General features: G+C 35.9%; 1 protein-coding gene across 2 annotated transcripts in view; it reads right to left on the reverse strand.

Moving 5' to 3' along the window:
* Positions 1 to 342: 342 nt before the first annotated feature.
* The window catches only part of DNAAF5 (dynein axonemal assembly factor 5), a 30,520-nt gene continuing 3,522 nt past the window's right edge, over positions 343 to 27,340 (reverse strand). For both annotated transcript variants that reach the window (XM_074919126.1, XM_074919127.1), the window contains exons 5-13: positions 24,053 to 24,285; positions 20,905 to 21,117; positions 18,610 to 18,753; positions 13,598 to 13,766; positions 10,886 to 11,033; positions 5,354 to 5,504; positions 3,858 to 4,014; positions 1,869 to 2,060; positions 343 to 1,357 (exon numbers count right to left, since the gene is read on the reverse strand). In XM_074919126.1, the coding sequence (XP_074775227.1) occupies positions 1,218 to 1,357; positions 1,869 to 2,060; positions 3,858 to 4,014; positions 5,354 to 5,504; positions 10,886 to 11,033; positions 13,598 to 13,766; positions 18,610 to 18,753; positions 20,905 to 21,117; positions 24,053 to 24,285 (1,547 nt within the window). In that variant the 3' untranslated portion in view covers positions 343 to 1,217. The remainder of the gene's footprint in view (positions 1,358 to 1,868; positions 2,061 to 3,857; positions 4,015 to 5,353; positions 5,505 to 10,885; positions 11,034 to 13,597; positions 13,767 to 18,609; positions 18,754 to 20,904; positions 21,118 to 24,052; positions 24,286 to 27,340) is intronic.

Here is a 27,340-nt window from a genome sequence, read left to right on the forward strand (position 1 = left end):
TCTAGTCTTTCTCAAATGTTTAAGAATGCAAGTAGGTATTGCTGTAAACAGATCATGGTTTCGTTAATAATTATGTCATAAATCTGAAAAGGTAAAGTTAGCTCAGAATAAGCAAACATGAGGACTTCCTGCAGCATAAGGAGTATTACCAAACCCCACTGAGCCTGTTTTTAGAGTTGATACCAAGCCAAGGCACTTGGGAGTTAGAAGCCAAAGAACACTTTTTGTCTGTAATACAGATAATTAAAAAAAAAAACCCAAACCAAAAAACCAGGATCCTAATTTTCCATGATTTGCGTGTGCAATAAATAGCACATGACCCCACAATGACGTAGACAAGAGTTGAGGAGCTCACTTACTTTATTACATAGTTGAGAATATAAGACAACACTAAAACTTACACACTACAAAGGTTCTTTAAAAAAAATAAACCAAACTTTAACCTAATGTTGCATAATTTAATTTCAATGTAATATGCAAACAAATGTTGCTTGCTTTCCAAGGCACAATGGTACAAACATCAAAACTGCAGATCTGATATTTAATACAAAAATATAAATACTGTTAATCTAAATGACAAAATAGCACATTTCCTCCTATGTATAAACGTTAATTAAAAAAGCTAAGCTTTATTCTCAGTCATGAAATGTAATACAATAAGAACTATTCCTTTAGTGACACCTACTCAGAATCTGTCCCTATTATACATGTGTATAATGAGTACTCAAAACATTACAAGAATTTTGCTGCATTATGCAAGAGAAGTTTGGGTGGGTTTTTTTCCTGATAAAACTGATTCTCACACACCTGACTCTGCAAAGTCTGATTTTATCCAGAGTTTGAAATGTTCCTTGAAAGACTGAGTCCTCACTGAATCACATTAAGAACTTTGATATTAAATTTATTTAACAAAGTAATAGCTGTCTTTCTCAATTATAGTGTCAAATTTCTGAAAAACATTTCTCCTTTAAATCTTTTATCTGAAAAACTTCCAATGCAAAGTGAATTAAAACATTGTTTTATTGCTAGCAAATACAAAGAACAGTTCAAACAGCAAAGAACACAGAATTGTGCCAATTTGACTTTTAAATGAGCCAATAGTGAACTTACAAAGAAAAAACAATCTATTTATTGCTCAGCCTTTCTTAAGCAAATGAAAGTAATCCAGATCATACAGATTTCACATTCAGTTTACTAAAAAGAATTTTCACACTGATTCATAAAGCTGATTCTTTGACTGACTGAATGTGATGTAGCAGTTGGTTACAATAGACTGGTGTTTGATGCTTATGTACAACCCCTTCAATTTCTTTCACGAGCAGTTCTGGATATAAAACGCTTCCTTCTTTTAAAACTTCTGTAAAACAAAAATACCTTTTATAAATCATTAGCCTCTCTGCATTTCTCTATCCAAGTTCCCTCAGAAAGTACCCAAAACCTAACCTGGATGTTGTTCTACAAGTTGTGCAGTCATGACAGCCTGATTCCTCCCGCATTTGCTGAGGTCTGTATTTTGACATTTACATGCTTGAACACAGACCAATACACTAATAAATTCCAAAGAATCCATCAAGCAAGCTAGGATATGGTCACATCCTGCAATGGTTTGTGTCTACGCTCCATATCCTGTTTACCATCTATAAAGTCTTCCGGTACATCAGATGCACTGATATTCCCCCTCTGGTGAATGCTAGATAAAACATGACATCCTGCATACAGGTAAAAGGTCTGAGTGCATACTCACTGAAACCCAAAGGAAAGCTTCCACCCTGTTTGGCTTAGCCTCTAGGTGTATGTGTTACTTTCATATAACACTATTATTAAAACATTATTAAAAAAGCATTGTTTAAAATGACTGCAAGTCTTACCTAGGACTGCATTTTGGATATTTTGATCCGGGTCATCGAGGTGTATCAACAGTTCTTGGTACAGAAACTCAATATGACTTTGCATTGCAGATTTCATGTCACTGTCTTCTAAACATTTAAACCAATTAGTTAAGGTGTGAGTAGCTGCCAGGCGTACATCACATGAAGCATCATCCAGACGCTTTAAAACTTCTGGAAAGAAGCACATATATATGTACATATACATAAGCAAACAGCGCTGTGAACAGCAAAGTTATCTTTTGCATTTGAAAAAACAAATGTATGTTGTCATCACTGAAATTATTGTTGCATTTATGACATATTTCTGTCATTACATTACAAATACCCGTAGTACATTCTTCCTAAAACCACACAGTACATTGTTACTGGACTGTTGTCAAAAACCTTTAAAAAATATACAAAATTATTTAGATTCGTTGAACATTCTCTAGCACTTTTTCTAACAAGGTGCTATGAATGTCTATTAATGCATTACAGGAGTTTAAGTATTTCTATGCTTTATAAAGCACAGCATTTCTATCAAATATTACTGTTTAAGTGAATGACTGCATTGCAGACTATTTGACTATGCAAGATGGAAAGATGTACTTTGACAATTGTCTGATCATGAATTTATCCAAAATAAAAATATCTGTTGTTACGATTTCTACTGTGACATTTAAGAAAAAGTATCAGTCATTAGGAAGCTGAGTTTGGGAAAGTCCAATTTATGTGTATATATATATATTTCTGAGAACATAAATCCGTTACGTAGCATAGACTGTACTTCTGATTCATTGTTTAGCATTTAAACATAATCCTAAGAAGCACTACAGATAATAGTGCTCCTTGACATTATAGCACTCTAGATTAGGGTTTTCTTCATCTTTTTTTTTTTTTTTTTTTTTAAATAAAAAAACCCAACCCACTACCTATTCAGCTCTATTTCTGGTAAAAATTAAATGGCTTGCTCTTGGCACTCTGAAACACAGCAAGGAGAACAATGTGACTACCATTTATATAATGCATTACTGTTCTGCTTTCACTATAGTTAGAACATTATTTCACATAGTCTAAACTAGGAAGCAATGCAGATGAAAAACTGGCAAGCCTTGCAAAGGCCGGAATGTTGAGTGAAGTTCCATCTAGTGGTCTAATGCATAATAACGCTGGGAATACTGCCCAGTTCTGCTCGACTGAGAGCGAGGGCATTTCCAAAGCACATCAACTGGTCTGCAATACACCACCTCAATGAAATGAAATACTGCAGGCAAAAAGCTGCTACGGAAAGGCCTTGCAAGAAGCAAGCGCTGTTGGAGTCCCACTCAACAACACCTACTCAAGTGTTTAACACCTTGATTTTCTAAAATGTGTATGTGTACTTTATACACTTTAAGCAGTTTCACTTATCAGTTTAAAACCACATCTTAGTCTCTGAAGGATTAAGACATTAAATTGCCTCTCATACATAAAAATGCTGCTAACGGTATGATTTTGTGCAGCACTTCACTTTTTCCATTTCCTTAATATCTATAAAATTACTCTGGGGGAGAATTACCCAAATAGTTAAAACACCAGATAAGAGAACACAGAAATAGCATTAGAATATGCACATGGGAGCGAAATAAGAACGGCTGAGAAACCGAGTCTATGTAAAATCTGCCTCTATTTGCACCTCAAACTGTTTAAAGGCTTTTTGCTCTTTACGTGGGATTAAAGCCAGATGCCATAGTGCCATAAAGCAGCTTTTGTCACTCCCTAGTCTGTAACAGTGCTTTCACTGCTACCAGCCACAGTGCATCTGCAGGTGGACAACCTGCACAGTGAATCCAAAGCTGTAGAGTGACTGCCTACTGCTCCAGCCCGATGCTTTTCACCCCTAAAAGCTAAGCTAACTATGATACTTCAGGTAAAGTAGCAACTAAAATTCTTCAGCATGGAAATCTTAGTTAAAAAAACCTTTTATAAAAATTAAACTTTTACACTTACCTGTGTAAGTGGTGGTAAATTTATCTTCATCAAACTGCTTCCCACAGACTTTTAAAAAAACACCAACAATACGACAAGCCATCAGTCGAGTAATTTTAGAGTCTTCATCCATGGCGGCAATGATTTGGGGCATTAGCCCATCTTTGACTGTTAAGATCTACAATTAACAGGAAAAGCATAGAAGAGCAGCAGCTTCTCAGTCACTCTGAAACAACACCCTTAGTGGTTACATCGGTTACCATTAGGTCTGAATGATACTGGCTTGCTTAGTTTATAAAGAAAAAGTTAACTATAAAAGTTAACCTGAAAATCTTGGAAGTTACACAGCTCTATTTTTGCCTCTAAGCAAGCTTGGCAAATGAAAATCCACCAGTCGATCATCCAGTTCATGAATGCTCAGTATATATGCAGATGAGTTTTATGTAACTTGTAAAAGCTTTAAACTTACTTGCCTTTTTATTTTTAAAAAATTGTTGGCAGAACTTTAAATAATTTGGAGATGAGGATTTATGTGTACATACCAGTAGATGGTGCTCTTATTCTAAAAGGAAGCATTTAAGTAAAGACTTGTAAATACAGTATTTTAGTGAGTTTCATAATTTGATTTCAATATGTACCTTTCTTATACATTAATTAAAAAATGGCATTAAGGCACTGATTCAGAAAAATGTTTAACTAGAACAGTAGTCTCTGATATCAATGTTTTCAGATATGTGAACTCAACTAGTTACATGTGTTTAAGCACTTTGTTCATTTAAGGTCTGTTTTAAAGACATGACTATGAACATTTAATAACATTTTAATTATTTTTTTTTAAATGTCCTTATATTTAACACATTTCCAGTGCATCATTTGCAAATGCTATTTTAGTTAGCAAACAAGCTTCCAAAAACCTCTCAAATTCAATTAATCCTTAGCCATTATGGTGGTTAATGTTTCTTTAAGTGTACTCCTTGTTAATTCTCTACTTCGGTTTCTACAGATACCCTTCAAATTCCATCTCAAGTCCTCCTGCCTTTTCCGGAATCTTCTAGATTTTTTTTCTCCCAAATGGACCTGTGGGCTCCAAGGCAAAGAGACAACTTGTCTTTGCCCTGTTACACAAAAGCCTGTCCTGGCCAGCTGCAGTGCTGCTGCACAGGCACTGGCTAGGGGTCCAGTAACATCAGTAGCACCAAGTTGTTGTCCTAATAGTTAGTATTTTGTGCAACAGAACAGACATTAAGCTAGAACAAAGATCTACAAAATCTGACAATGGTGAGTACTACAGCTTACCAGATTGCTGGCCTCAGGTCTCTTATCAGGATACCATTGTCCCTCCACTACCGATCATTTCATTATTAATACTCAATTACAATTAATGAATTTTATTATGAAAACTACACATCCATCTGAAAATATTACTTACAATAAGGATTTATTCTTTTTTCGCCCCTTGCATTTATTTTGTCTTTCTGCTTAAGATTTCAAAGTACATTTGATGAGAGAGAATTTACCTCTTTTGGTGAAAGCATTTCACAGTGAATAAGAGCCCAAAGGCACGATACAGCTGTAGTGCGGATGGCAGCTGCTGTTCTTCCAGCATGCCACTGCAGATTAGGAGCCAGTATGTCTTTTATCAAAGTCTCAAGGTAGCTAGGGAACAGCCTGAAGCCAAAAATAAGAAAGCAAAATAAAGGTTCATGAGAAAGTGATAAAGAGACTGACAGGATGTAAAAGAGAATTTTCTGTCATAGAAACATAGGCAGAAAAGAAAAAAAAAAGACTGTAAAAAAATAAATAAAATCTTATAAGCCAATGTGATTATAGTGTATGTGATAAGCTTTTCATAACTTAATTTTTCTAGATAATATTTAAACAAATACCTAACATTCATGGAAAGGGGAGGCTAGACTTTCTCCCACTTCAGACGATGCCCATGACTCACTGTGTTATCTTGGTAAACTACTTACCTTCTCTCTGTCTCATTTTCTCCGTCTGCAAAGTGGAGATAACACCTCATATGAATGCTGTGAGGATTCATTAATATTTGTAAGGCCCTTTGAGACTGTCCAGTGAAAAGTATTTATAACGTGAAAAGTATGAATGCTCTTGATGAGACCTGAGCTAGTGATACTGCAGGGAGTCTACACAGCCTACTTCAGCTCTCCCTTGGCTCAGAAACCAGTCTCCCTCAAGGATGAGAGGTCCTGTAGGATTTTCTGATGGTGCCAGTCCCAACACTAGTTTGTTTTCATTACAAACACACAAATCTGATATTTTTGCTGATGCTTCTTCCTTGTACTCTGCTGTACAGGCTATTATAATGCTAAAAGTTGCTGTGAGTCAGCAAGTCCAATAGGCAGTATCCCCTCACACTCATTTAATTCCAGCTCAAACAACTTTAAATTAAGAAAAAAAAGATCTAGATCTTACACACAAGTTAAAAATTACTTAACTGCATCAAAGAGACACATGTGCCTGGCTGTGACTAGATAATTAAGGCTCAGGTTATTTGCTGTGCCTCTCTCCTCTAAAAAGCAGCTGGCAGCATGCAAAATGGATTGAAAAGTAACAGACTAAATCTACCTTGACTTGTGTCCCACTCTATTCAAACTTCCCGCAGATGTGGACTGCAGCCACCCAAGTGCAAAACAGCACATCACACCCCTGGTGCTTGGCAGAAAGGGAACAAACTGTTGCTGACTTTTTTCTAAGAGTTGTACATTTCCAGGATGAATAACTTGCTCCTACAGAGATGTGCCAAGCCACAGGAGGAATATAATGGGTAGATGTTAACAACAAACAAAAAATCACCAAGTACTTTTACAAAAATCCCAACAATAGCAATACAAAATCATCCAGCAATGATAATCCAGCAATTAAAAAATTCTATAATAATATTGCATCAATGTAATAAGAAATGCAATTTGCTTATTTCCTGCAGCTACCCACTGCAGTTAGACCATGTCATCCAGGTCTAATCCAACTAAAGTATGACCAGCTAGCCTGCCAGACATTAATCATCTATTGCACACACAAAAACCTGAAACTCTCTATCTTCAACATGATGAAAATAGATACACCTGGCTGCTGCTCAGCTCCTTGGCTAAGGGAGTACTCAGTGTCTGAGAGTCAGAGATCCATTCTTGCTTCCTGTCCAGCAGATGGCACTTAAGATTCAGTAATAACAAGAAAACTGATGTCCCATTAGGCCACATAAATTTGTCAAAACCCTTTAGATTATTTTAAATACATTTTTGAGAATTAATAATTTTTTATTCAAAAAGTTGCCAGAAAAATAACTAATGATCACTATCATTCTGAATTTCCTTTTAGCTCCAAAGCTAAAAAAAAAAAGCTTTGTGCTATTTGTGCTACTTTGCTATCTGATCAGTAGTTGCTTCTGTTTTTAATAAAGCTTTCTGCCAAACTGCAAAGAAAACCCAATCTGTCAAAACATAAAGGTAAATTCCATCAGCATTATGTTAACCATAATGCTATGCTATTTGTGAGAATATCTGTTCTAGTGCCTTGAAAGAGAATGAGTAAAGCGCTATCTGGCAATTATCTGACTCAGTCATGACAGACTCAAACAAAATTAAATGACCACACAACTGTGTTTAGTGTAGTAACTCCAAGCCTTTCTATCTAAACTGTTAGAATGTTTTCTAAGGAGCTAAAGAAATTACTGCCAGCAGGGAATGTGATTGTGTAACCAGAACTTATTACCGCTTCACTACACTATCTCTCATTACCATTAAGATATATTTTTTGCTGTTGCCAATGCAATTCAATTCTCCCTCTTTCCATTTTCAGATCTTACTGTTGCAAACTTATGTAAGTTAATTCTAAAAGCGAGCCATTTCCATGAAAGAACATACCCTGTCTGTGCTATCTGTATTTACAGAGTTGAGTCTTTATTCTCAACTGGATATGAAATAACTCAAACGTGATCTGTTCATACAATAACACCTAATGCTTACGCAGTTACAAAAAGCAGAGTTTGGGTTTACATTAAAATTGCTACTACCATTTTGTGGACTTAATTACTTAAACTTTCATTCCATGTTAATTATTTTTTATACATTTTTGTTCTGGATTGGCTCCTTTTCTGCTTTTATGACACTGCTGCACTTGGCTTTATATGTTTGTGGATTGTTGTGCTTTGGGTTTTTTGTGTATGTTTTTGGTTTTTGCAAACTTAGTATCCTAAACCCAGGTAATTCAAAACAAAACTGGATTTGCTTTTACAAAATGTTTTGCAAACAAAACAAATCTTCAAACACAAGAACTTTACATGCTACTTCCTACATTAACACATTTGCTGTGACAATGGTAAGTAGAATCAAGACTTCAAAGAGTCATTTAGCTCCCTCTACTGCTTTTTAGTTTCTGAAGATAAGCCTACTGGTAAAATCCATTGCATTGCTCTCATTGTTAGAGGACAGAGTGATCATTCTGAGTTAGACTGGGCCATCCTTGGCCAAGAGTTGTTCATACAACAGCTCTATTAACCTACTTGGACGTATCTAATCTTGACAAAAGGCTACTCACTCATACTGCTCTGAGCAAAACAACTTCCATCACTGCCATCTCTGAAGAGCTGGTGGGATGTGTGGTTATAGTTGCTGAGAGCATTACTTTGAAACATATTCTTCTATTTTCTCCCTTTCCTGGGAATCCTAGTGAAGGTGGCAGATCAGTGAGTTGGTTTTCTTTCTCCCCTCTTTGGCTCCATTATTTACCCAAATGATTGGGTTGCAGATGAAAGATTTTCTTAATTCATCCTATTTACTTTGACTACTGTCAAAACAAAAGTTTACTCTTTGGCGATGTTCTCCATATGGTCCTGCACTGCTCATCTCTCTCTACCAGCAGTACCTACGTGACTTAACTTAATATACTTACCTGTCTACTTCAGATACTTTCAGATAAAGAAGTGCTATCAATCCTACTGTACAGGTGAGAAAAATAATTAATAAGGCTCTGTGTTAATGCAGAAGTCCTTCCTACCTCCTAGCCACCCTAGTCAGGAGCACTGTGGGTCAGGACTCAGTAGCATGTAATGTACCTGTTATACTGCTTAGATGCAGTCTAAATGATTTTCTGTAGATCACAATAAGAGGCAGAATAGAGAATTTAACTCAGTTCTTCAAATTCTATTCTGCTGTAACCTGCAATTCTGTTTTTGAGGAAGAAGAGCTGGAGCCAGATAACTGAAAATGTATAGAGAAGAAATGCCAGTGAGACTAAATTGTTTACCAGGTCTGAATTTGATTAAATACTTTGAAAGAATAAACATATTCGATATTTTAAAAACAATCACATTTATTATTTTCTACACTGGTATAGTAGATGAACAGAAGCTAATAATGTATTCTGCAGTAAATAAAGAGAAGTAAAATTAGCCCATAAAAGAAAATAAATAGATAGGAGAGAGTTGCATTAGCCATTTTTAGACTGAAATACATTATTCCACACTTAATAAGCATCATTGTTGTGTTCAGGGCATGACACATGAGGTGACATTTCTTGGCTCCATAGTCTTTGCGTTCTCAGTTACTGACGATACAGATGTGAGATATAACAGATTAGCTTACAACTAGCCAGATCCTGGAACCCTTAAAATAGTTTTCAAAGTGCTTTCTTTCTTTTAGGAAGATTCTTATGTATCTAGAATGACCTTGTAACTACCACTCAGTTACCTGATTATTTAAACAAGTAATCCACTGACTACAGTGAAAAGAGATTTTTCACATGAATAGGGATTTTAACATTGAATCATGAAAATTCAGAAATAGATAACAATACACGTGGCACAAAAGCTTTCAGATGAAAAAAGTCAGCTTCATTATATTTCATCTTAAGCACACTACCTCAAAATCTATGAGGGGATGAGTCAGCAGGAATTCTTCAGCTCACCCGGAATCCCCCAATAAATGGGAACACCAGGGTTCCTGCTCCTCCTCCTCCTTCTACTATTATAGGATGCAGGCCATGAATATACTAAATACATCTAAAAATGGTAAAAATACATCTACATTCATACTAACATGGCCTCATGGAACCCGAATGAACGTTCAACATACCAGAATGCCCACTGAGTGCCAATTTGCTCATCAGAATCATGAAAAACTTTTAAGTATAAAGGACCATTGCTATCAAAGTACTTTTAGGAAGAACGTTTCCTGTGATTGTTTCTGGTTTTTAAGAGTTAAGAATGAAAAAAAAATGCATCAGAATACATTTACATCCTAAATGCAGCAGGCACTGGGACAAGCAGAGCAGCTATGGTTTATGCATTCAGGACAACTTTGCAGAGTGTTTACAGTACTAGTAAAGCTAAATTAATAGTGACAAAAGAGCCCCACTGTTGGCATTGTTATAAATAGAGGCGTTTTATAAGCATTGTAAATTATAGTTAGATTGTACTTGCAATGCATAAATAGTGCCAAGCAACAGGAGACTTCCATCTTCAGTCACTGAGAGTGTTCCTTATCAAACACGTGGTTTAATGCTTTTTAAACACCATGCTATACCATGGGCATTTTTAACTGCCCATTTTTGGAGTGTTTTATTGTTTCCTTACAATGACTATGGGCAAAGTTTAGGGATTTAGAAGTTTGCTGGAAGAAAAATTAAAAACCAAAATACTACCCCTCCCCTCCATTTATTTCCTAAGAATCCCCATTTTAGCTTTCAAACACGTATTCTTTTCAACTACAGCTCACTATTTTTTGAAAACTATCCAGATCTGCATGACATCCATTTTAATTTTCCACCATGGCAGAGGTAAGAAGACTACAGTGGAGGAAGTCCAGCCTTCAATTTATTTATATTTTCTTTAAATTATTGCACTCTGTCCTTCTAAACATGGTTAAAAAATACAGCAAGAAAAATATGCTGTAGAAATGGTGGGAAAGTCTTTCTTCCTCCAGACATGCTAACATGAACACAATTATAGGGGTTAAATAACTACCATGGCCATTACTTTTTAATGCCACTGTAGTGTTCAAACAGCTGTGTGAAATTAGAACTCTACTTACCCCTGAGAATTGACAGTTTCACTTGCTTTCTGGAGCAACTGTGATAAAACAGTGAAAAGTTTTAACCGCATCTGGGGATCTTTGTTTGGTTGAAGACACGTCTTAAGAATGAGAATAAAGTTATTCAGAGCTTCACCTATGACAGGACCTAGAATATAAACATGTAACTTATTTCAGAGTACTAATAAATTCTATTTAGATGTTTAATATGTGAATGCATTAAGATTTGTAATATGCCTGGTATTAAAATAGGACTTAACTTTCCACTCTCGTATGGCAGCTGTTGTTGTATCCATGTTACATCGTATTAGGCAGTGCACAAATACCCAAGCTAGCTCTGCACAGGCTCAGGTACGCCCAGTCTTAACCACAACACCATGGTGCTCCCTGAAGAACATTTACCCCAGATCTCATCTAGGCAGCTTGGTACTGCTGTATTGCCTTGCATTATGTAGCATGGACATATCAACAACACCGGCTCGCTGCTGGAACCAGCAGTACAAGATGACATTTTGGGGGGAGGATTAATCCTGTTCACTATGTAGCTCTGAAAGTTTGAGGGTCTGCACAGTTTTTGTTTTATTGAACTTAATGAAAATTTATACTGAATCCGGTATGACCATGACACCACTCCAAACAGCAGCATTAACTATGCTTTTTTTCTTCTTTGACATTTTTCCAAATGCAGCCTTCAAGCAAAGATGCTCATGACTCCCAGAAGCACAGAAAAGGGCATTTGAAAGGGTCAGCCTCAAAACCTGGATAACAGAATTACTGGAACAGTATTCTTTCTCCATGTTTAAATAATGCTTATTCGCATTTTACAAGAAAATCTAAAATATGATGAATTTTAGAAGCTGTTTGAAATAAAAATATTTTCCAAATTCATTCTCTAGTTTGGTAACATTTCACATCCTATGATAAATTGTTTCCACCACTGAACAATAAACAAACAAACAAAATCTTAAGCTGTATTCCCAACATTTGAATAAAAGATTTTCCCAAAACAGAAGGAAGTTTGTGCCTTTCTCCTTGATAACGATTAACAACTGCACTGTTTTAAAGAGGAAGAATACATAGAGACTGTACACATGCTTTATTCTGCAAGCTTCTTGCTGTAGATTGCTCTTTCAGCTTTATGTTTGCAATAAACTACTTTCCTCTAGGAACTTCTTCATCTTTGCATCCTTGAGATGCACATTCCATTCAACTCCAGTGACTCAGAAAATCCACCCAGAAGGAGACACAACACTGGCATTTCTGATGACAAGAATATTCCTCACACATGGAATGGACAGATTGAAGTATTCAAGATTCCAAACCGAGTTCAATAGCATTTAATAATATCTGGAAATATAATGCTTAAAATAATAATAACCTCCCCAAATCTTCACTGTCTAGACTGAAGCAATACAGGGTGTTGAACTGCAGTTTGCTAAATTTCTGTGCCAACAAATAGGTCTTTATTTTCACAGCATTTATTCAAATACATTGCTTCATGTGAGTTCTGAGACATTTAAAAGATACTACAATTATATCAAACTGATAACAGCAAATTCAACAGATGGAAAATAAAATAAACTGCATTGCTAATTTCAGCTTAAGCATAAGTTCCTGAAAAACAGTAAAAACTGAGAAATTTGAAATGAATAAACCTGATTAAATTGATTAAAAACAACAGTATGTGTGGGAATGAAAACAAAGAAAAAAAGAATAGCTCTAGGAGCTGCTGTGTCAGACAGAAAACACAGACAATAGCATATTACCAGTGCTGGGTGCAAGCCAGAATGTTTGCCCAGACATTTGATGATTTATTTAGCATTAAGGAAAACAGAGACAACTGTCTAGAAGTCCCTCCGTCATGGAAATGGGAGCGTAAATATACAGGAAAGTTGGCCTCTCAGATCTTGTGCTGAAAAAACTTTTCTGTTCTTTCCACCGATGAAAAAAAGAAAAAGTACTTACACTGTTTGCTGCAGACACCAGCAAGTGGGTGTTTCACATAGGTTTGTGAGGCTTTTTTTGAGATTCAAAGATTAAATGCAGAAGATAAAGTCCCTTAAAACATACCTGTCCACAATTTAACTATCTGCAGTAGCAATAATAGTATTTTACCTGTAGCTGAAGTAGCTGTCTACATCCCCTTTTTAACTAACAGAAAGGAAAAACCAAAAAGGACTTTCCATTTTAATAAATAACCTAAAATGGGTGTCTAGGTGACCAGGACTGCCTGTCCTTGCATCCTTTGCCTGTAGATGCAATCTGGGGAGTGCACCGGAGGAACATTCACTGTGCAGATCTGAAGCTAGGTGGAACGTACACCAAAGTGTTTCACTAATCTATACACAGCAATGTGTTGAAGAACATAAGGGAGAAAATTTTTCTACAGAAAGATAGTATCTTTCATAAGACTGGTGAATAGATGAAAAAAATACATAAACTTCTGGACACATGAGGTACATCAGTTCATCTCTCCATAATCTTTATCTATTTCATTTACCTGAAAGTGTGTTTTTAGAGAACTGCTTTTAGTATGCTCCTTGCAGCCAAAGAGTCTTTTGGAATTTGAGCTGCTTCAACATTTTTGATTTGCTTTCCATCGTAGTCTTGTGAAGTTTCTGAATATCACACTATTCATTATAAAACACAATGTGTCCGCAGGCTATGGAGATTATCACTTTATTTTTTTTAGAACTACTCAATAAGTCGTACCTGAATGGGTTGCGATGACATCTAACTGTAATATTTCTGGTGAATAGCAGGCCCAACAATCACATGATACCGAAACCCATTCCATAAGCTGAATTATATGCTGTTTGTAGAGATAAAGAAAGCTATCCAATCGCTGCACTTCAGCCAATGAAGACATTGTTTCCTCTACCTGTTAAAACAGTGACAGGATACTTTATCTTAACTGAAACAATATTAAAAAAAAAATGTAAAAACCTTTTAAAACTCATACTATAAGAACAAAAGCAACACAAGATTTCCATAGTTTCTACTTGGACAATCAGGATTGATATTTAATGTCTGCCTATACTACACCTATTAACTTTTATTTAAAGCGAAACATTTGTCCTGAGTTCAAGATGAAATGTAAGGAACACAGCAATGTAACAGAAAAATGAGAACATCTCTAATCCATGTGAACACTTATCCAAAAAAATAACCACATCATAAAAAAGCTCTTACTAGTTTTAAAGATGTAGTGATTTTCCTCCTTAATTTAAGAATGCCTTAAAACATTAACATAAAGGACAACAAAGCAGGCTATGGCAGCTTCCAAAAAATATTGCTGTTACAGCTCAGAGAAGACATGGTATTTCCCTTCCTGCCCTTCCACCTCAATTTTAATTATACAAGATGCTCTCTCTTTACAGTAGCTGGGTAGGTTAATTTTGAAATTCTCAACTTCTGTTGCTTAGAAGTACTGAAATTTACTGTTACATTTGAAATACCTTCTTCATATTTACTTTTAGACTATTCCATGAGACAAACAAATAAAACATGTACAAAGAAAACATGTAAAAAGAACTACTAAATGAATTCCACACATGATTATACTTGGCAAGGAAGCATATAGATTTTCTTAATCACTTGTAGCAGATGTATTACAAAGCAAAGGAAAATCTGCTTTGACAGTTCTTGAAGACTCCTACCAGAGGTACAAGACTTTTCTAAGGAAGAGATTAAAAGCATGTTGGAAGCAGCATCCAGAGTCTTAGTGATTTCAGTGGACAGTGAATCAAGAATTGGGGGGAAGACACTGTTAAAAATCTCACTGAGAAATAACACGTCATCAGCATGGCCAGTTCTAGCAGGGAAAGATATAGTGCAGCGCTATGCGTGACATCATTTGACTCTAAGTGGTGCAGCAGAGCTACAAAGTGTAGTCATATTTTTAAGCTGAACTCAACTGCACAAGTTAGCTGAAACACGTCTAGGACCTTTACAGTTTTACACACTAATCACTTGCCAGACAAAACATGTTATTATGCAAGTACCAGATGTGGAGAAAATAAATGAGATTTCTAGGAAAAAAACATTAAAAAAAAAAATATCAGGATTTGCCAAGGACAAGGGTTACTCTTAAAGCGGGTTTGCCTCCCTCAAGAACAACAGATTTCTCCTTTCTGGAGCGTTCTGCCAGCCAGCCCAAACAACTCAGAATAACTTATATGTAAAATATTAATTTGTCTATAAATTAATGGGACCATTTTACATGACAAAATGTTTAAAGACAGACCGTTCCCCATTATTAATCCCACCACAATTTGCAAGATTTTTTTTTTACTGAACAAGACACAAAATAATACATTTTTCAGAAGTGATTTAAAATAAACTCTAAATAGTTTCAAGAGTGCAATTTAAAAAAAAATTAAATATGCCAATAGACAGATGCGTATCTTCTCATTAAGAACTGTCTCACAGTTGAAAAAGAATATAATAGCCAGGGTGATTTTCTTTCCTGTATTTGAAAACTAACAAGTCTAATAATACATTATTTCATTATTTTCATGCTAATAATCATGTGCCAGAAGAGCCAAGATAGCACAGACCACTGGTAATAAAACAAATTGTTATCTTTAGCTCACCAGTTAAATCACTGACAAGCTCAATACATGCTGAACAGACTTGTAACAACTGATATGGCTTCAGTCTACTTGGGGCAGTAAAGTGTACTCCTCATCAGGACACCAAAGTGCTCAGTTGGTGGTCTTGATCCTTTTCCTTAGCCCTAAGCAACCAGAAACCTGATGAACACAAAGCAAAGGGGCCAAAAATCAAGCAAGACTGAGTGTTCACAATCAGGTCACAGCAGTTGTGGTCTCCAGTGTCTCTGTGATCTCCTGCCCCCTTGTAGTAAAGCCTGAATTAAAGATCTATAATGCAAATTTTTGAATAATTTAGGTTTATACTCATATATATCCTGAATACAGACTTCTTTTCCAAACAACAAATTTATACTTGTAAAGCTAGCTGGAATACATTTGTTCTATATGGTCTTAAACTATTTTCAAATGGATTTCTTGCCTTCTGCAAGTTGTACAGATCACTTTGAAGTTTTAGAATAGTCAGTAACTGGTGACCAAAAAAATTTTAAAAAGGACTCTCATCCAAAGTACTGTCAACTTTAAAAATCATCTGTAACTGCAGGAACATCTTAAATCTTTAATAAACCTGGGAGATTATCTTTCTGTACATGAAAATCAGGATTTATCTCCATGAAACTGCTTTCTTTGTAGGGGTATGAATTTGTAAGGTTTTAAATGGACATTGATGACTTTATAGACAACTGTAGGGCTAAACAGACAAGTTAGTGCAAAACATACCAGATCCATCTGTCCAAGGCTTAAGTGGACAGATTGTTTAAAAAAACCCAAAACAAAACAAAACCCAAAAAACAAAACAAAACAAAGCCAAAACAAACCCCCTGAAAATCCCACCCTCACACTGGCACTCCATGAAACAGATTTTCACGCTGTACCTCTCTGACCTGCAAAGTCTTTTCAGTACTTGTTTCAAGCTTTGTTCTATTTTACTTCTTTCAGAATAGTTTTCAAAGTGTATGCCTTCTTGGAGGCAGCCTGTCAGCTAAGGGGCCATAAATACTGATGCTACACAGGCCATTGGAATACCATGCCTGGAAGCAAGAGAAAAGGAAGTAGAATAGCCATTGCATTTAAGGTGCACGTTTGAAAAAAGACAACTTGGATAGGTCACAATTGTACTACTTGAGGATGGCTTGCTGATTTATTTGATATTTAGCTTGAGGAAGAGAGAAATAATGGGGTGAGATAATGTTTAGCCAAAAAAGCTCATCTATTATCAGGGCATCTACAGATGTTCTTGATTTTAAAGCATTCCTGAAACATTTAAATGTTTGGTTCTGGTGTGGAGGTAAAAAGGTCAGCTACTGTAAAATCAGTCTGATCTTTGTCTAAAGATAAAAAAAAATTATTATGAAACCAACACTTTTAAGGCTAGTAGTGCTCTTGATCTATAGGTGAATTGTTATTTAACAGTCAGTGACATTTTTCATGGCCACTTGTATGCTCCTGTGTATAACCTAACAATAACAATAATCCAGTGATTTACATCCACCTAAAAAAAAAAAGCATCAACAGTTCAACCAGCACCAACAGCATGGCCAAAGCTTTGCAGAATCCAGCAACAAGCTCTTGAACACCTCCTGTTCCAAAACTTTACCTAAACTATGGCCCATCCATCCAAGTAAAGTGTTCTTCTAGGCCAATGGCAGCCCTTGTCCAACTGTGAGTTTTCCATGCTCTAGTAATGTACTTCAAGACATCTATTCTAAAATGTAATGTAAACACACTTTAAAAAAAAATAAATCTAGTTGTAACTATAGTCTACTGACCCATACTGGATGTCTTTGGCCACAAACTAAAACTGATTTCCAGGGCCTTTCTCAGAACCAGCACATATTCTAAATCTATGGGCCTTCAACCAAAGTTATGAAGAAAAGTAATCATCCAGGCTCTGCTGTCCCGAACTGTAAACCCAACTCCAAACTTAATTCTGGTATTAATCATATACAGTATGTACAGTGAGAGATGAAAAACCTTGGACTAGCCCCCAGACATTACTCCTCACTGGTATAACCCTGATACAGCACTGGTATAGCCAGTGAACAAGCCTTACAAGATGTACCAATAAGGCCAACATCCAAGTTTCTTACCCAAGTAATATCCTTTCCTATCGTCAGCCAAACTCAGACATTAATCACATTTCTGAAGACCACACTTATGTAGGAGCTAATATTTGCCTTAGAAACATCACTGTATGTTCTAGTCTTACAGTGTTTGCAAGGCTCAACAATACATTCCACTCTTCTGGCACCACTGTTGCTCTAGACTTTTAACCTCAACTTTAATCCCATCCTAACTTTAGGACTACCCTGAGTTCCAGTTCCATAAAATAAATAACCTATAAGACTCTAGTCTCTGTTGCTGCTAATCTTAGTTACAGCCCTGTGGATCTGCAAGATTAAACTGAGATGTTCAAACTGCTGTCTGGAAACAGATGTAGCACCTAACAACTATGAACTGTGATCTGGCAAAGCAGAAATATCAATATTTTGACTGACAAATTACAACACTCATAGATCTTTCAGCCTTCACAGAGGCTTCTAAATGTTAACGAACCACCAGAACAATGCCATAGGGATAGATCTTTGCAGAACAGCTCTATGGCTAAACACAGAATCCAAGTATTCCTTCCAGCTTTTTTCATTCTAACAGTGAATCTGATGAATTTGCAGTTGTTTGTACATCTGAATGTTTAATTACTACATTTCTACATAATTTTGGAAACAGATTGCTATACACACACGTGACAAATAAGCAATCCCCAAACAAAACTAGTAGTATTGTACAAGTTCTTAGTTCTTATAAATATAAATAAGAGTTTAATGATTTGTTCTTCTGGAGAATTTACCTTTATCTGTTTTAAACAGACTAAATCCAAAGTATTTTCAGCTAGGAAAAAAGATGAGGAGACAGACGAAGGGTACAGTCAAGGTCATGCAACACCAAGTAATTTCAAACCCTACCAATCTTCGTGGATGAGCTCTTAGTTAAGGATTTCTGTGGTTTAAATCTACCAGCAAGACAAATAATTATGGGTCTGTTTAGGCAAAGTATCTTATCAATAGTAAAAATCAAAACCACAACAAAATATTAAACCAGCTCATGGTTTACCTTTTCTTTAAGGTGCTCAGAACCTGGTATTGCCATTATTGTCACCAACACTTTCATTAGCTGGAAGCTAATTTCTTTGCAGTCTTCCTGGCATACTTCAACCAATGCTTGTACACAATAAAGCAACTGCTCCATATAAAGGACCTATTTTTTTAATAAAAGCATACATTTATTATTATTTTGTTATAAAATATAACATTCTCTTTAAGTGAGAGATACGGGAAATGACAATAATAAAATTTAAGCACTGTATAACCCCCTAAATTGGTAATATATTGATAACTCCGTTAGTTCTTTTGATTACTTACATTCTACTTCTTATAGACTACAACATAATCTTCCTCCCACACTGTTTGTTCATATTTACCTTGTCCTGTTAACAAAATAAACGACCCTGCTCTTAATCACACAATTGCTCCACTATGAATACAAACATCAAAGCATTTTGGAATTCTTACCAACTGTACTTTCTCATTCTGAAGTGCAATTTGTTAATTAATATCATATTTTTACAACTCTTTCAAATATAATTCCATGTTTGACTATTTTGAATGGCACAATAATGATTAAATATATAAACCATGAAAACCTGAGTGCCTGCTTTTATCTCAGCCAATTTATCTCATTTGATGCAATATAATGCATGTTATCTTGATTCAACTGGTACCAGCTGAAGTGAACATTGTTGTCAGTTAGTTTGCAGTAACTTCTATGACAAAGTGCATCAGATATTCCACGACACTGTCAGGTTACATTTGATGAACAGAAGGGGCCACTGTTACAAGTTTACTTCCAAAAATATAAATCAAGTCTAGGAATAGGTTAGCTATAAATGTTATTAATCTCATGGACATGGTCAATCCTTTAGCTAAACAGTGTCTATGCTGCAATTGCTGTTACGATAAAGAAAGACTGTTTTCCAAGACCAAAGGCTAGAACAATCCCACCAAACGCTTCAGCTGCAGATGAATGTATCTACTCTATCTAATGCCAAATGGAAGTGGAAGCTTAAGAGCTCATAGCAATTTTGCAGATATACTTCAGGGAATTGTCATTTGAACAATCAGGTTATAGTGCTTCCAGTTATATGAGTTCCTAATCATCACAGGCTTCATAGAGATTAAGCCGAATTCCTGTATCACTGGTACATACTCCACTAGGAAAGAAACCAAATGAAGGAAGAACTTCAAATGTATATCTTACATTGGCTGAAAAAGACAATTACACTAGATTCAGTCTACATGCATGAATAGCTATTTTAAAGGGAAGTCTGCATCTGACGTGAAATCAATTTTCTGAAGGCACAGCACTGGCCCTTTTTTGGTCATCTTATGCGCAGAGGCCTAACAAACTTTTGGTGGAATGAAAGCTGGGATTTAATTTCTGGGGGAAATAGTAGATATTATTCTTGTGCTCTAACAGATCTATTTCCACTTCCAAGCAACTGAAGAGGGAACAAAAAAAAATAATCCTGGAAGTTAAAAATATCCATTCCGTGTTGAAGGGAATTTCTCATGTCCTTATATAGCAATTGACGAATATTCTTCAAATGCTAAAATGAAAGTGGTCTTCAGGTTCAGCCATTAGTTAAGAATACACTTGGGAGCAAATTTATAATTTATAAACGTCTTCCTCCTAGATTCTCACTTAAAGAGAAACAACTCAGCCCAACAGTTTACAAAGTATGCTCCTAAATGTACACATGAGAGTACTGGTACCTTCCTTTTAAAATGGAGAACAATAATAATACAAAACAAAAATAAGCTATTAAGACGGAATCTTTCTTGGGAAACCTGACATGACAGTTACAATGGACTGTGAAAAGTTTTCAGTTATTTTTACTGATGAGGATCAAAACATATGACCCTGTTTGGATTGTGAACACAAAGCATTTCAAAACATGGGTTAAATTCTGCCTCTGGATCTGCCAAGGTAGTCCTCTATTAGTACAGTACATAGCAAACAGCTTCTTCTCTCCCTGTTACACCTTTTTGTTTTCCTCTCACTACCTGAAGCCTTTCACAGCTGTTCTCAAACCTTCTGAGAAGATGGACTGCTAGCAAGTTTTTGGGAATAGCAGATTTGACCAGGTGACCACAACACGGCTCAGGGAGGACAGGGGAGCTCCTGTTTTGCCTCAGACTCATGTGCACAACTATATCCTGAGTTAGGGTGGTATAGGCGTGCAAGGGAGAGATAGGAATGGGATCAGTTAGGGAGAACAAGGGAAAAATAAGTCAAGAGAACCACTGGTCCAAAACTTTGGTCTGTTGTGTATTTTCCAGTTAGCCTTACCTCTTCAGATCGTTGACAAACGCCAGCTTGTGACAGTGTGTTGCCGAGACTGGCCAAATGAGGCTGTAAGATTTCTTTTGGGCTACCTCGAATCACCGCAGTTAGAACCATTACACAAGAAGGCTTAGGTGTCTTCCCAAAGGCTGATGTGATTAATCTCAATGACACTTCAGGGCTGACAAAAGTTCCAATCAATTCTGCTGCTTTCACACACTGAAAAAAGAACAGGAATAACTTCAGGATTTTCCTGAAAACACAAAGACCATTCAACGTATCGTGGGCATTTTCTTTTTATGATTCCAGCTGTTATTTTAAATGCTTCAGCAGTTGCCTTGAAGGCCTTTTCCACTCACTCAGTAATGATTATATGCATGAAGAAATTTTCTTGACATGTGTTCAGTAAGCACATAATAAGGCATGCAAGCACTCTTCTCAGCATCAGACAAACTTCCATGAGAAAGTACTGCACAGAAATGAAGTGTACAACTTTCAGTGTAATAAAGTCTCTAGTTTAGAATAACCAGATGTTGCAGATTTAGTGGTTTAGCATTTTGTCCTCTAAATGCATGCTTAGGCATGCTCTTAACGCACCCACTACCCATCTATTAAAAGCAGCAACAGTAAAACCCCAGAAGAGGAATTTTTTTGTTATCGTACTATATTTTGACACTGACATTACAGCTCTGGTTCAGTGTGAAAGCACTGCCATGGGGGAACCGCCCACTGCTTTCAATCTCTCGCTTCTTTAACTGAAAAGGCTTAAATTACTATGTATTCCCCATGACACTCATGCCCTTTGATCCCATCTCTGCCTTGCAGACATATCAGTGTGTTGTACTCCACATGAAATACCACCACAATCAGAGTTTACTCCCTGACTGATGCCCAATATTTACAGTCAGGTGCATAAATAAAGATACAGGCAACTACTGTGTCATTACCTGTGCAACAGGAACATTTCTTCCTAATCCATTCAGTTAATGGTTGGCTCATTTCCCCAAACATGAAAGCTTATTTCCCTTTGTATATAATTTTTAGTCTAGCGATTTAGCCATGGATTCTTAATTGCACCTAATTAATACTTGAATCAGCCAAGATTTTTTGTCTCAATGGAAGCATGTAGCCATGAATTCTATAGTTTAAATCTGCACTATATATAGCTGTTGCTTTCCACAAGGGTGAAGACTCAAACCAGTTCTAACGTACTCTGTGAAGATGTGAACCCTGTCCTCCTCCATTATTTGCCACAGAGAAAGAAAAAGGCTCATAGTGCACTGAAAACTGGAAAAGGACAATACAATTAAACAAACTAAAAAGCAATTAATTTAAAAATACAATTTGATACATTTATATGGATCAATTTATCTACTCATTTTAACAGGGGAAAAAGAAAAAAAGAAAAAAAGGCTAAGAGACCATTTGGTCTTTTATACATCTCATTTGGTATTATTAGGCTGGAGAAAGACATACACATTTTCCAAGGTGGTGGCTGCTCTGAAATGGGTTCTACAGTCACAAATGATAATCACAGTACCCTGAGAAACAGCATCACTATGGAGATAAAAGGCATTCACAAACAAAAGTTGCTGAATCTTAAATTTTGGCACAGGAAGAGTAAAATTCATTACAGAAACCATCTCCTAATTGGGAATAAATCTCTTAGAAGCACCTGCAAGAAGATTAGCGATGGAATTCTAAGAAAGAGACAAGTATGGTCAAAAAAAGGCAAGGGAAAACTATGTGCTGCTTGAACACATACTTTTGAATTTATATTTATAGCAACAAGCACTAGATAGGAAATTTGACCAGGACAGCAGGGCTATGTGGGTTTACTCTTCTAATTATTTAAGTTTTCTTATAGATTTTATGCAAGCATTAAGAAACTTGAAAAGCTGGATACCCACAGTGGCATATCTCTTCAGGCCCGGGACTGTGATTTTCTAAGGCCTGTACACCCCTTTTTGAAACAACAACATGACTTCTGACAGTATTCCAGGTTTACTTCTCTCTACTATTGACTGGTGTGTGACTGGCTTAGTTTACAAGCTCAATCTCACTGTAAGGCAGTATCTTTAGAGGTCAGAAGCTGGTTCTGAAAGGGGAGGTGAAAGGGGTGGAATAGCTAGAAGGGGATAACAGATAAGGATTGGGGAAAGGGAAGGAACAATTCAGGAAAAGTTGAGAGAAACAACAGTATTAAGAAAGCCTAAAGACAACAAGAAATTGCAGGAAAAAAAAAATCAGAAAAAGGATAATTTCAGAAATTGATTTCACGGTCTACATAGCTCAACTGATAGCAGGAACCTAAAGAAAAGCCTGATTTAGGAAATCAACTGTTTTGACATTTGTTGGGCTACTTGCATTCAGTAAGCAGAATGCATTCTTCCAATTTCCCAACAGAAAAAAATTTGTAGCTTTAAAGTAAGTTATGAGGATTTTTTTTGTTGTTGTTATACATATGTTCTCTTCCTTGTGTAGAAATATGGACAATTTTATCTTAAAATTGTAAAAGCATTACCCTCTGCTAAATTTACGTAATTTACCTAAAGCTACCCTTTGCTAAATTTACCTAATATCTTCAATTACATCTGTTTTATTGACTTATTGTTGACCAAAGTGTTGAGAGGATCAACTGTTAGAAAAATCTGATACTAACTATTCCTCACAAAATATATGGGTAAACAAAAAAAGGCATTTTACAAGCATGAAGTATTCAAACACAACATATGGAATAAACATACCTTAATATTTAGTTGGAATTATGGTTGGATTATACAGCAGGGGGAGATAAGTGAAATTAACTAGAAAGGGCACGACTGTACATTTTTTTTAAATTGAATTTGTTGCCCCAAGGCTTTTATACTTTAATTCACTGCTTATGATTTTTAGAGAGATCACTATCAATGTTAAATAACTTTACTATTGGTCTTCATACCATTAGTACAAGAATACATTTATTTTGACATAGCAAGTAAGGAAGTATAATGTTCACGTTTTTAACATCCATAAAAACATGAGCCTGATCCTTCAATCATGGGCAATTTCCAGTCGCCTAAGGCAAGGTGAACTCTCAGAAGTTGGGCTTGGGACTGTAAAGGATGGGGTCTTTATTCAGGGTATAATAGATACTTTAACAGATTAAACTTACATTTTTAACGACATCACTTTCTTCATCCAAGCATGCTTGGTACAAAGTTCTGAGTAGTAGCTCCATGTGTTGTGTTATGTGATCCTCTGCATGTAGCAATAATGTATACAGAAGCTGGGATGCTTTTATTCTTGTGCTTTCAACCCAGTCCGTTATATCATGACAGAGACCTGGAAGAATTTTGGAGAGGTTTCTTGACACAAGTTCCCGGCAACCTAGTCCTGGTCGAGTCACTAGAAGAAAACAAACAAAAACAAAAGAAAAAGAAAAATCAAAGGAAAAGCCAACGCACATTCATCCTTAGAAAAGTTTAACAGCTCCAAGGAAGAGCCACGGGTGTCTGCTTCAGCATGGAACAGAATATTCCAAATGCTGCTGAGTAATTTACCTGCACAAGTTGCACTTCTTCAATGTATACAGCAGAATTTAAACTCCACACAGCTCTCTAAAAATTCATTAATTTATTCCTATATGGTGATTTAGATTACGATCTTTAAAATATTTACAGAAGGGGAAGAGAAATAGAACTTAAATCAATATGGGACATTATTCAATTTGGAAAACACAGCTTAATAATTTCCTTTTAATTCTTATAGCAACACAAATCCCATTAAAAAAACCAACAACTGACACACAGAGAGATAAACAGAAGAATGACTTTTGCACGCAAACGTTGTGGTATCAGAGTTAAATGTCAATTGAAGGAGGAAAGAAAGGTAGAAGTCACAAATACTACAAGGGACATGAACAGCAGTAAAACAGATAATGTCAACTGTGCCCTCCAAGAAAAAGGTTAAAAGTGTATCTAGCAAATTAAAAGCAGAAAGAGCACTATGACTTGTACAAGTGCTGTGCAATAGATCAGGCCAACTAAATTGATAGTATTTTAAAAATCACAACTGTTACATGATCTCTTTTCTAAGGCCTTTTCAGGAAAAGTGGATCACTGATATGACTCTTCAAATCTCCATCCCATTTTTATATTAAATAACACATTTCAAAATAGTATGAAAGATTATACAGGAGTTGGGGTTTTTTTTTAGATTGAACTTGATTTGTAAAGGCTTTGCGGAAAGTGTGCTTTTGTTGTTAACTTTTGTTTTTAAACAAAACTCCAAAGTGTAACAAATACATATTCCCTACCTCAATAAAGGATGCAGACCTCTAGAGAACTAATGGAATTACCTTCCCCAAGAAATGCTTACTGCCCTCTCTTGGTAATCATCAAATTTACCTCTTAGTTCATTTATAAATCACTGAGACTCAGAGAAGCAACTCGACCAATATCACAGGCAACTATCAAACCTCCCACTCTGTACTTTACACATAACGCTGTGACAGCACTTTTTAAGACCTGCAATAAACATTTTTAGTGATTTTTTTCGACAGCAAATTTTTTTTCCTTTATACTGTACATACTTATACAAACAAAATCTGAAAAGTTGTTCTCTGAGAACCATCATTTTTAAATTGCCACTCACAAGGTTCACATACTGTTTTAAAAAAGAAACATTATTGATTATGAGGTGTCAAAAAACATTGAATGTGCAAGTGCATTTTTCATTTCTGGTACAGAGTCCTCCTCAGAAAGGACATGACTGAGTTGTCTCAGGATGTTTTCCCACATTGGCCTGTGTAACTACAAATGTTAAAAGGAAAACAGAGTAACGTAAATAGTCTGAAGAATACAAAAGGCTTATACAAAAGGCTTATACAAATGCCTATGAAATACCTAGAGTAGGAAAAAAAAAAAATAATTCTAGCATCAGGACATGAATTGCTGCTTCCTTTGTCAACGGAGGGTAACATTTTGGATTAAGAAAACTGACAATGAATAGCGAAAGGTGAAACAAAGAAATCACAGCAAATACAGACTGGCATCCTATTTGACCTGAGGCAGAAATTTATTTAAAGAATTTGGACCATTCTTTATCAGCAGTTCCTTCATTTCAGATGTTCAAATGGAGGCATTTATCCCTGTAGCTACTCCTGTCAAAGACTTCCCTGCTATAAACTGTCGGCACTTGTACCCTAAGGCAAAGACTGCTGTTGCTCAATGGAAAGCTATTCAGTTGGTTGGATGACACCAGGTATGAGGTCTTACTCTATTCTTCCTCTGACCTGCAGTATCTGTCATCGTGAGATCAAAGCACAGGGGGGCTCATATGTCAGGTCCATTAGTTTGACAGTTGGGCAAAGATAGTTAAATAAAATCTACTAGAAACTCACACTTGTAAAAGATATTCCAGTACATTAAGTCAGAAGAAATGGGAACAGAGTCTTAAAATATATCATTATCGTATAAAAAAATGTAAACGTTTGCGGAGGGGAAACAAAGGGGAAGGACACACATAATGACAACTCATCCATATATACTCTGTGGTAGGACACCACAAATTATTACTTGAAACTAAGGTATACTAGTGTCTCTGACAAAGTTTTGTATCTATAAAGTTAATTACCCTTTCCTCTCATTTTAATTCTGTCACATAAAGCCTGACTGTTAATAAGACATACAGTTTGGAAGATAAGCAGGAGGAAATTATATCTTAAGGTCACCATTAATTTGGACTCAGGTCCAAAACTATCATGTCATTTCTTTAAAATACTCTTTAGTTACATATATGTACAGATATACATGTGTGTGTACTTATGTCACATTCAGGCCTTAACTGCATCATTCTACCAAGCAAGATGCATGAAAAGTCAATTAAATGCAGGGCTGGAATGTTGCCCAAATTCATGAAGCATATTTATTGTTCTAAGAAGATTGTTTCAGAAAGTACATATAATTTAATTATAATGTAATTGATAGATGTCCCTTTCTGAAAATAAAACAAACCAGAACAGCATACATACAACACACTCCTAGAGAAAACAAGATAACAGTATTAGTAATATAAATGGTAACAACTGTTTCAAGGACTAGCACATGAAGCCTTTTATGACCTTCACTACATCATGGTCATTGCATTATAACTGACTGGAGCTTAGACATCAGCTTATGTATGTTAAAAAATTCTCTGACTGCCAAAAAAAGAAATATGTTTCTGCCATCAGTAGTGGAAGTAAAAGCATTCTTTACCATTTAAAACCCCCTGAGGTAGTATTATATAAAAAATAAGGAAGAAAGAAAAAAAAAATTGGAAAGGATAACAGATCAACTTGCCTGTCTTCAAAGCTAAACAGCTCTGTCAAACCAGTCACAATTATGAAGTACTTCCCCTTTCATTCAAGCATTACTGAGTAAAACAACTTTAAAGAAAAAAAAAAAAAGAAAAAAAAAGT

Source organism: Athene noctua, chromosome 15, assembly GCF_965140245.1.
Source record: "Athene noctua chromosome 15, bAthNoc1.hap1.1, whole genome shotgun sequence".
Lineage (NCBI taxonomy): Eukaryota > Metazoa > Chordata > Aves > Strigiformes > Strigidae > Athene > Athene noctua.